This window comes from Saprolegnia diclina, assembly GCF_000281045.1.
Source record: "Saprolegnia diclina VS20 unplaced genomic scaffold supercont1.31, whole genome shotgun sequence".
Lineage (NCBI taxonomy): Eukaryota > Oomycota > Saprolegniomycetes > Saprolegniales > Saprolegniaceae > Saprolegnia > Saprolegnia diclina.
Window position 1 is genome coordinate 128,035 of NW_008246098.1, and position 9,695 is coordinate 137,729.

The window sequence follows — 9,695 nt, forward strand, 5'->3', positions numbered from 1 at the left end:
CAATCGACGACCACTTTCCAGATGTACTGTGTCTCGACAGAAGCAAACCATATTGTCTGTCGGTCCGTGGACGAGACCAACCAGGCTTGTGGCTCGCGTGGTGGTTACCCCAGCGTCGCTTAGTACAGCAGTGAACGACAAACCGCCGTTTTGGTTTTGTGTGGACCAGAGCCAGCAGTTCCCACCGTCGCTGCACTGCACTTTTGTCGGAAATATCGCCGACTTGGTCATCATGAGCTGGATTCCCACTGCAGTACGAGAGAAGATCAGTGTATTATTCCTGCTTGCACATTGCCGGATGCAAAACTTACAAGGACAAATCTGGTAGCTGGTCCGCCAAGCTCACCAAAATGGTCGTTGGATTCCGTGATTCTAGTACGTAAAACTGACACGAAGGCGCGAGACAACCAACCATATGCTTGTTTAGTGTCCACAGACGTCACGGAACCGCGTAGCAGCGTTAGTCGCCCCAGACGCCGCAGCAGCTTTGTAAAACGAGTTTATCGCTCCGGTCGGCACGGATGCATCGACAAGCGCAGCGCTTTGACACAGTGAACATTATGCGCGCACCTCGCAATGCAGAGAGTTTGGGCGTCGTCATGTGGAGCTTCGAGCCGACACCTTCGTCTCTGTGCATTCGATCAATGTCGGAGGAAGGCGGTCTGCGCTGTGGTGCACGCGCCATCGTATCGTGAGAAGCAGTATTTCGCACCAACATACGGGCATACGCACGGTACAAGACCAGAGTCACTATGCGAGGACATAGGGGTCGTCGTTCCCGTGCCAAGTCAAAAATGCGCAAGCTTTCCTGCGGATGCACTCCACTGTACTAGGGTCCCTACTAGGACATCCAAGCGCATGATAACAAAGCGCCGATGACACGGCGCACCATCGCCTGTGCCCCACGTCAAGTGTTGCCCTCAGAAGTGGTCAAAATGATCGCAGGGATTGCAGCTTCTCGGCAACATACTATCCACAAGTGTATGGATCTTTCGCTGGAATGCGCTCACATCCGCAAGGTTGCTGTTCTGGGTGCTACGGAGATGCTCGTCATGACGCTTCCTTGGTCGTTGGCCCACTGCACGACGCCTCCCGTACCCTGTCGGTGGGTCCGCAGACCGCGCTTTCCTTGTTGATTCATCGCACCGCTGAGGGTCCATCTCTGAAATGATATCTGAGAGTAGAACTTCGCCTATCTTCGACTCTTCCGCGGTGTTTGTCGTGGACTTGGATCACGCAACTGTTTTGGCCAAGGGATGGTCGTCGTGCGAGGATCGCAACGAGTCGGGGGTTCCATTCGATCGTGCAATGTATTTGAGCCGCACGTTTCTAGCTTGTCGGGTATTTTTACCCGGTGCTGTTCACGACACATCCGTTACATCCAAGTGGAGTCTGCGCTGGTGACATCGTTGAATATAGAGTGTTGGATGAGCGCACGACTACGCGTGTACATCGACCATTTGAGCCTCGAAAGCATGGATACATGAAGGCACGACTGTCCATGAGCATGGATGAAGTAAACCAAACCATCGTAGCTTGCTTGCGAAGCGACTCGCGCGTGAAAAGTTGCGTGTCAACAGTGTCTTCTTCCGCAAGGACTTCGAACTTCGACGGGTAGAATTCGGCACAAGGAACGCATTTGATTGGCTACTTGTAATGATGTCCGAAACCAACCGAAACGCAATCGATACAAACCCCAAGGCAAATCCAAGAGACAGTCGGTTCCAGGTCCTGCGGTCGCTGGTCATGGCCACGATCGACGCGGTCTTCTTCCGGACCACATGCACCAAGCCCGACGTCTTCAACACAGCCTACGTCCGGTAGCCACTGCCTGCTTGTCGTCGCTGCAGTCAGCTGCTCATGCATCGCCACCACAACTGTAGGTGCCACCAGAACCAAGGCCTCAAGGTAGACTCGCTTGCAGACGCCTCTCCAAAACTCATTCGAGCGTAGGTCATCCGGTACGTGGCGGCACGCCGGCGCATCCCACTCCTCCACCTCGTAGCTGCTTTCCGCATTGCGACCCGAGCTGCTGCCAGCACACGTACTACCGCGGTTGCGGCACGTCCGTGAGCGTCCGCGTCCTCTCGCCGCTCCAGGCCAAGAGTACCGTGGCCTACGCACGCTTCCAGACTGCAAGCGCACCGACCTTTGCCGCCGGCGACTCTGTCCAGCGCGCCGAGATGGCGGCCGATTTGCGGTCACGAGCCAACCTCACGGGCAAGTGGCTTGAAGGCGCGCCTGAAATCATGGATAACGTAACCATCTCTGTCGCTCGATTGCTTTGCGACAGACGCTTGGTTGTAGAGCCAGCTGTGCTTTCACTTCAACGAGAAGCGCAGCGAAGGCTGGCACTACGACTGGCACGGCGGCTCGAGCACCAAGAAGCGCTCCGAGTTGCACCACTTGGTCGTACGGCATGCCATGGTCTATGCAATAAATAGTTCACATCACCCGCGTAGGTATACCTGTTTCGATGCGAAGACGCGGGTACGCTCGTTGTGCTGCGTGTTCTGACATCGCCGCCGTTCACGCTTTCTTCGTACCGCCGGGCGAAAAGCCAAGCAAAGATCAAGGGACCGACAGTCGCCGTGCGCGGGCGGGCACGGGCGGCGCCGCAGCCGTTCGCCTCGACGCCGCTGCCCGTGGAGCTCGTCGTACTCCCGCAGTCGTCGACACAAGAGACGGCACTGCGTCTCCTTCGGCTCTTTACCTTTTGCGACTCGATCACGATCGACGTTCTCGCCGACGCGTGGGAGGTCACGGAAGCCACGATCTTGAGCCAGTTGCACGAGCGCATTCATGGGCATCTGCGCGGGCCGTCGCCGCCGATCGTGCCGCTGCAGGGTGTCCGAGCACAGCACCCACCGCCGCCGGCGCTTGTCACCGTCGCCTTGCACGTGATTGCGTGGTGGTTCCACCCATCGACGCTGACGTGGGTCGAGGCCTTCTGCGCCCGGCACCACGCGGCCGTCGTCGACAACGTCGCGCTGCACGAGGTCTACAACATGGCCGTCGACACCCTCTCGGCGACGATCGACTCGCTCCTGAGCAACTTGGACGAGAGCTTGGCGAGCGTCGCCCAGCAGCTGCCGCCGGCGCATTCGTCGTCCAGTCACGCGGTCGGCTACACGACGCTCGTCAAGGTCATGCGCGAGTCTTACATGGTGACGTACCTGCACGTCGCTCCTGCTAAGGTCGCCGTAGACGCAAGGGTTTGTGGCGCCGATGCTCACGTCGCACGGCTTCAACGGCGTCTGGGTCTGGCACGAGGCGACGCCCGACGTTCGGCGCTGGGCCCCGGCGGCCCCGCCGCGCCTCCTCGACGTGCACAAGGTGCTCTCGATGGTGTACGGTCTCGGCCTCTGCGTCGACGACCGCAGCCTGCATGTACGTGAGAACGTGGCCATCCATTTGCCGTGGGATCGTTTATTTAATTCGATACAAAACCCAAGTGTCGATGGACAATTTCGACCCTTGGCTTGGACGATATGACGGGTGCTGATGACGGGATGTGTGCCTCTTAGGTGCGAAGTCACGTGACCTTGTGGCCGGCTGTTTGGACGCGCTTCGAGCTCGACCAGCGCCCGCACGTCTTCCAAGCCTTCCCGAATGGCGAGTCGACCTTGCTCAACGAAGCCAGCATGCTCCATGGTGACTACGTCGCGTGGGCGTCCCAACCCGCCGCATTGGCCTCGGACGACGGCAACGACGACGATGAGCTGCATCTCCATCTGTACAGCTGGCCCGGCACCGCATCGGCCTCCCCGCACTGCTACATTGTCCGGCTCGACCTGCGCCTCCACTCGCCAGATCGGCTCGATGTCTGCGCGGTCGTCGATGTCGTCCCGGCGCCGTCGATCGACTTTTTCGGCTCGACGGCCGACGTGCGCATCGAGTGTCTCGAGCGCATGCCCCGCTCCCGCGTCTTGCTCCACGCCAACGTCGTCTACCTCCGCCACCACGTCGACGACGAATGAAACGCGATTGTTGTTCCGACACTATGACGAGTATCTATGACGTTCGCTGAACGGTCCACCGAGATCTGAGTCGGAGCAAACCGCCAAAGAGTTTATGCAGGCCAACTCTACGAGGTACACGGCGCGTGGAGGTCCCTACGCTGTAATGGAGCCAGGTCTCTACGCTGTACTGGAGAAAGGGTGTCGTTGGTTCGTGGTCGCCTGATATTCGAAGCTGGGCTTTAAATGCAGCTCGCGCAAAGCGAGAAGGACCAAGTATGACGGGAATGGACAACGTCATACCACGTGATATCTGCCGTCACCGAGCCCCGACCTCGGGACCTGTGAACGTCTACTCTTTATAATCCTGTTATGACGATCGCGAAGGTGCTGGGGTGCAGCGTGTTCGCGCGCCAGGTCGTTGGAGTCTGAAAGCTCCGGAAGAGTCGCCATGACCCTCGCCCAGCTGCACCCACGGCCGTCGTCTACCTAGGACGCTCGCTCGTCCAAGTAATCGCATTAGCGCGTCCTGCTGGTCTTCTGACTCTGAAAGAGCAAATTTGTACATCGGTCAGCGCTGATTGGCTCGGTGCCACGAGCATACAAAGATGCAGTGGTCTCCAAGAGACGGCTGTCTTCAGTCGACAAGATACATGGAGTTCTTCCGGCAGGGATGCATGCGGCCGCGCGTCTTCAACGAGAGCTACGTCCGGTACGCTTGTCGGTCGAGACCACGGCTCGCTGCAGCATGCTCCTAGGTGCCATCACAACCAAGGGCTCAAGGTACACTGGATCGATACCTGTCGCAGCTCATGCCCGCGTAGCCCGTGCGGTATGCTCTCGTGTCGCTGGCGTGGCGGCTTGAGGTGTGTGTAGCTGCTTCCCGCACTGCAGCCCCGAGTGCTGCCCGCATAGCGGTAGCCGCGGCTGCGGTGGATCCGTGAGCGTCCGGGTGGCCACGACCGACGGCGTCATTGCGTTCGCTCGCTTCGAGAGCCTCTCAAGCGACAGCGTCACAACCGAGCTGGAGATTGACCCGCGGGACGTGCGCAGCTCGGCCAACCCCACGGGCGTCTGGCTCATGGGCGTCCGCGGCCGACACGACGTAGGTTTCTTGGTCCTGGCCGCAAGAACATGGGATGTAGGGCGTCGACTGCTTCCACTTCAACGACCAAGGGCGCGACGGGTGGCACTACGAGTGGCAGAGCAGCTCAAGCAGCAAGAAGCGCAGTCAGCGCCACGTTTTCCACGTACGATACGCACACCCGACGATGCGGCAGCGTCGGCGCTCGTAGGTGTACCTTTGCCACCGACTGGCTGCCCACCGCGTGCGCATCTTGGACAACCTTGCGTCAACGCCGTTCACCATCGCCTCGTACCGCCGGGCGCGCGCAAAGCAGCTGTCGCTATCGCCGTCCACGTCGTGCTCAGCGCCGTCGACGCCACCCGCGCAGATTACTCGGCCGTGGGTCGTCGAGTACGCCGAGCTGCCGCGCTCGTCCACGCAAGAGACGGCCGCGCGGCTTCTCCAGCTTTTCGAACTTTGCGCGCAGGTGCCCGTCACAGCGGTCGCACCGGCCATCGAGGCGCGCGTCTGGGCCGAGGCCGCCCGTCATGTGCCTGGTGTGCGCCAGCCGCCCGCTCTCTTCCTCTTGCGTCAGCTCGCGCCATTCGACGACGCGGCCTCGCGCCTCGAGACGATTGCGCTCGCCGTCCTCTGCCGGCTCATCACGTCGTCGTCGAGGATCCACGACTTTTGTCGGCGGTACGACGGCAGCATCTACGACAACACGGAGCTCCACGAAGCGTACAACCGCGCCGTCGAGTCGCTCGCGAGAAGCCTCGACGTGGTCTTGGCGACGCTCGGCGAGAGCACAAGCAGTCTCTCGGCGCAGCTGCCGCCGCCAACCGTTCCACAGCCCTCGCACGCGATCGGGTTTGCGGTCTTTGCCCGCATCTTGCAGACGTCGCACGTGGTACGACACGTCGGGCGACGGCGCTGACGCAGCACGTAGGCGCGGACGCAACCGTTGATGCCACCAGACGCAGTCTACGGTGGCGTCTGGGCCTGGCGCGTCGCGACGCCGATCGTCCGTGCGCTGCAGACGCCGTCCTTTCTCGACGTGCTCTGGAGCTGGCTCGGCGCGTGCGGTCTCCGTCTCTGCCTTGACGGCCACGTCTTCTCGGTACGTCGGACGCCGGCACAGAAAATGTGTCGCGCGTAAAAAAATCCATAGAAACACCAAGTGTCACGGGACGATATTTCAATGACACGAGATCGTCCAGTGGCCGTGCGGCCAATGAACCGATGACTCATCTTGCTCTGTAGGTGCAGAGCCGATGGCCGGCGTGGCCGTCGCCGCCGACCGCCTTTGCGCTGGACCACATGCCGCATGCGATGCACACGTGGCCGCATGGCGCCTTGGCCCACTATGTCGGGTGGAGCGACGTCGACGGGCTGCATCTGGACGTGTTTGTATGGCCTCGCCATCCGACCGAGCGCGGTCATGGCTTCCGAACGCTCTGGCGACGCCAAGATGCGAGCTTGGTGGTGCTGCTGGCGCGGGACGTGCTGGTGACGACAGCAGCGTACGACCCAACGGACGGTGCGACACGTCGCATGGCCAACGTCCACGCCGAGTCGACCGACTTGCATCTCGAGATGATCTACGACCGCGTGCTGCTGGACGAGTGCAATGCCGACATGTAAGCTACGTTGGCGATGATGATGCGGACAATACGACTGTTGTGGGACCATGGATTGCGTGCTCTCGCTTCGGTCGTGGTCGTTGGTGCGTGCTGGACTAGGCGTACTCGGTAGCAACGTCGTGTCTCGGGTGCTGCATGCTGTTTGCATCGCATCGTCATGGCTCGTAGTGACAGGTCGCATCGACGCGCACGCTTATGTATCGATCGGCGCGGCAATGACTCACGGGCGTCTAAGGAGCCCACGGACGGAAGCAGAGAGAGGGGCACTCGCGATCGCGTGGGAAAATCACGCAAGATTGCACCTCGAATGTAGAGCCCAAGGCGGTGCTGCGTCTACCTGGTGTGTTAGCGGTACTGCGTGGCTAAACTCGACCACGAACGCAGCTCTGCTACATGCTTCATGGCTTCGAAGGCATAAGGTTGGCACAAACAACGCGTCTACGCTTCACGGACAAGAGCTGGCGTGCGCGCATACCCTCACGTGCTTTGCTGTTCTCAGTGCACGGTCGCCCGACCAAACCGCGCTCCACGCCGCACTTCATGACGTGGAAGCGACCGCTCGTTTGGACGTCGTAGTAGGAAGAATGCTGCGTGTTTCTCCCTGCGAATGGCGCAAGCTCTCGCCATCCATCGTCCATCAAGGCGCGACGCTGGCACCCGACGTTCGCGATTGCTGTACAACCGTCCCAGCCAAGCCATAGCAACTTCAATTGGCTGGTACACCTAACCCTATTATAGCCCGCAACCAGCGAGCGCTGGTAGCCGTAAAGAGCCTTCCTTCGCAATGACGCATAGTGGTCTTACCACAAGCACACCTTCTACTGCTGTACGTCGCGACGGAATAATATTAGGACTCTTGTTGGATAGAATGTTGCTTGTTGGCGCATTTGGTGGTCAACCACCTCTATCTTTAAATATGTATAGATATATTGTCAGAGGTTTATACGGAAGTCCGGATGTCGCGCCTGCGGTGGAGTTGAGCAATGCGACGCAGCGGGGTGGACGCGAGCGCGGGCGTGCTTGTCAAGTGGTGCGTAGCCGTCGAGGGCCGCTGCGAGCATGTGGGCTAACGATGGCTATAGCGATCCGCCGACGAAGCAGTACCTCAAACACCTCAACGCGGTGCCTGGGCAGGTGCGACACCGATGACGGCGCTTGCCTCACGCTGCATGTAGAAAAAGTTTATCATCCAAGACCTTGACGAAACACACCTCTTCATCGATCCGAGCCCCGTCGTGATGGAGTTCATCAAGAAGAAGATCGACGAGTGGAACGACGCCAACACGTACCAGCCGCCCACCAACTAATGCTATGACGAGCTGGCTTCATCATGAATTGGCCTTGTTTGCTCTTGCACGATGGATCACAGTGACCGCACTTCATACAGCGCGTTGTAGGATGAGGGAATCACCTCGATAGCGCGAGGTTGATTGCAATGTTCTCTGGATGACGGGCCATTTGGCAACAGAACTCGAAAACCTTTTTGTGTCCCACCTTCTCTATTAGATGAAGCTATCGCTGAACCTGCGTGGACTCGAACCAGCGAAGCGCGCTTTCCCATGTCGAACCAAAGGCCTTGAGCTGCACGGCTCGTTCATCTTCCGTGTCGGTGTACGCAATGTGAACCTCGAGGCGGTCTCCTGGCACAAGGTCAGGCGTGAGTCGGTCAGGCCACTCAATCAAGTTAACACTCGACGCAAACGCATCCTCGAGGCCCAAGGCCTTGGCGTCAACAGGCGAGACGCTGTCGAGTCGATAGAGGTCCATGTGATACAGTGATCTAGGAGCATATCAGCACAGACGACGTCAGAAAAGCATTGCGCACCGCGCCATGGCCGCGTCGTCGTAGGTGTTGAGAAGCAGATACGTCGGCGATGTGACGTGCATATCCGCGTCGTCCGTCCATGCGCGCACAAAGCCGCGGGCGAAGCACGTCTTGCCGCAGCCGAGGTCGCCGACGAGGAAGACGGTCGAAGGGCATGGCACGTGCGGCGCAAGGCCGGCACCAAAGGCCTCCATGGCCTCAGGGCTCGAGAGCTTGAGAGCTGGCGCATGGAGCCATCGCCGGCCACAAGCGGTCGCGCGACGTCGACCGAGCGCAAACATCAACAGTCGGTTCAAGAAGCGGGCCTTTCTGTGGGTGTGGCCACAATCCGAGTCGTTTATGAAAACAGGTATACGGATGCAGCCCGTTGCAGTGTTTAAAACAGCGGCGTCAGGAACGGAGGTGACGTAACCTTCGTGTGTGCCAGTGACGACCCTGCGCACGGCTTGGTCAATTGCATCGCCAGAGCCTGCCTTGATCTCCTTGTGCAGTAAGGACACTCTTTGGTTTGCAAATATTATTTTTGCAGCTAAACTGTAGTGGGGTCAAGTTTGCTAACAGCGGCAAGCGAGGCAGCACCAGAAGAGATCATGCTATGGAAAGCAGTGCTGCTGCTGCCGCGACTACGCAATCGAAGCATGCGGAATAGCTCTGAACGTGCCGATCGACCTCCGAGATCTAGTTTTGCGTCATGGACACACGAGATTTCGCCACGTGCTCGGGCGTTACGGTTGCCCGGACTCGCCCACCTGCAACTTGACCTATCGTCTCCGCATTGCGCCAAGCAAAGCCACGACACTCGTTGTATCGCTTGTACCTTGCGCCCTTGTGATGCTTGTAGTAGAGCGATGCTTTGCGGCCAACTGACTGTCCTTCAGGTGGCACGCAGCCAGAATGTTCGAAACGTTCGAATCCGGTTTGTATAAAACGCGCCAGTGTCGGCTATTCGTGCTTGTTGACGGCGTCAAAATGGCGCAGCCAATGGCATCGCCGCAATGTAGCATTCAACTTCCTGCCTCGTCCACGTGGTGTGTCAACCGACTGCGATGGAGAGCGAAGACTGGAGCTCCGTGGCCTCGGCCGTGCACGCAGCGCTGCCCGAAGGCGCCTACTCGCACCTGCACTGGGCCGCCAGGGTCGACTTTGACCAGCGCGTCGTGCACGCGACGGCGACGTACACCCTCGCGGTCGCGCCGACAAAC

The 9,695-nt window shown here is 59.4% G+C and overlaps 5 protein-coding genes across 5 annotated transcripts in view; 4 read left to right on the forward strand and 1 right to left on the reverse strand.

The window, feature by feature from the left end:
• Window positions 1–1,705: 1,705 nt before the first annotated feature.
• Window positions 1,706–4,136, forward strand: SDRG_09645 (hypothetical protein). Its single transcript, XM_008615592.1, has 8 exons — window positions 1,706–1,820; window positions 1,884–1,908; window positions 1,954–1,961; window positions 2,006–2,258; window positions 2,308–2,412; window positions 2,463–3,167; window positions 3,208–3,390; window positions 3,528–4,136. Exons 1-8 carry the CDS (start codon window positions 1,747–1,749, stop codon window positions 3,978–3,980), a joined length of 1,806 nt encoding a protein of 601 aa, XP_008613814.1. The 5' UTR covers window positions 1,706–1,746; the 3' UTR covers window positions 3,981–4,136.
• A 463-nt stretch (window positions 4,137–4,599) lies between these two features.
• SDRG_09646 (hypothetical protein) lies at window positions 4,600–6,720 on the forward strand. Its single transcript, XM_008615593.1, has 8 exons — window positions 4,600–4,671; window positions 4,718–4,742; window positions 4,784–4,791; window positions 4,836–5,064; window positions 5,105–5,209; window positions 5,255–5,935; window positions 5,975–6,145; window positions 6,197–6,720. The coding sequence occupies exons 1-8, from the start codon at window positions 4,613–4,615 to the stop codon at window positions 6,269–6,271; spliced, it is 1,353 nt and encodes a 450-aa protein (XP_008613815.1). The 5' UTR covers window positions 4,600–4,612; the 3' UTR covers window positions 6,272–6,720.
• Window positions 6,721–7,651: 931 nt separating this feature from the next.
• On the forward strand, window positions 7,652–7,975 carry SDRG_09647 (hypothetical protein; the record flags this gene model as incomplete). Its single annotated transcript, XM_008615594.1, has 3 exons — window positions 7,652–7,698; window positions 7,751–7,802; window positions 7,844–7,975. The coding sequence occupies 3 exons, from the start codon at window positions 7,652–7,654 to the stop codon at window positions 7,973–7,975; spliced, it is 231 nt and encodes a 76-aa protein (XP_008613816.1).
• A 175-nt stretch (window positions 7,976–8,150) lies between these two features.
• SDRG_09648 overlaps window positions 8,151–9,695 on the reverse strand; it is a 4,772-nt gene continuing 3,227 nt past the window's right edge. The window contains exons 1-2 of the mRNA XM_008615595.1: window positions 8,494–8,818; window positions 8,151–8,448 (exon numbers count right to left, since the gene is read on the reverse strand). Coding sequence (XP_008613817.1) covers window positions 8,181–8,448; window positions 8,494–8,774 — 549 coding nt within the window. The 5' untranslated portion in view covers window positions 8,775–8,818 and the 3' untranslated portion in view covers window positions 8,151–8,180. Of the gene's footprint in view, window positions 8,449–8,493 lie in introns of the transcript that reaches the window.
• SDRG_09649 (hypothetical protein) overlaps window positions 9,540–9,695 on the forward strand; it is a gene marked incomplete at both ends in the record, with an annotated part of 1,231 nt that continues 1,075 nt past the window's right edge. The window contains one exon of the mRNA XM_008615597.1: window positions 9,540–9,667. Coding sequence (XP_008613819.1) covers window positions 9,540–9,667 — 128 coding nt within the window. The remainder of the gene's footprint in view (window positions 9,668–9,695) is intronic.

Coding starts and splice junctions, on each gene's coding strand:
- SDRG_09645 (XM_008615592.1), top strand. CDS start 1,747: ATGGCCACGATCGACGCGGTCTTCTTCCGGACCACATGCACCAAGCCC. Junction 2,259..2,307: donor CGCCTGAAATCATGGATAAC/GTAACCATCTCT, acceptor GCTTGGTTGTAG/AGCCAGCTGTGCTTTCACTT. Junction 3,391..3,527: donor TCGACGACCGCAGCCTGCAT/GTACGTGAGAAC, acceptor TGTGCCTCTTAG/GTGCGAAGTCACGTGACCTT.
- SDRG_09646 (XM_008615593.1), top strand. CDS start 4,613: ATGGAGTTCTTCCGGCAGGGATGCATGCGGCCGCGCGTCTTCAACGAG. Junction 4,672..4,717: donor TTCAACGAGAGCTACGTCCG/GTACGCTTGTCG, acceptor GCATGCTCCTAG/GTGCCATCACAACCAAGGGC. Junction 5,210..5,254: donor GTCAGCGCCACGTTTTCCAC/GTACGATACGCA, acceptor CGGCGCTCGTAG/GTGTACCTTTGCCACCGACT.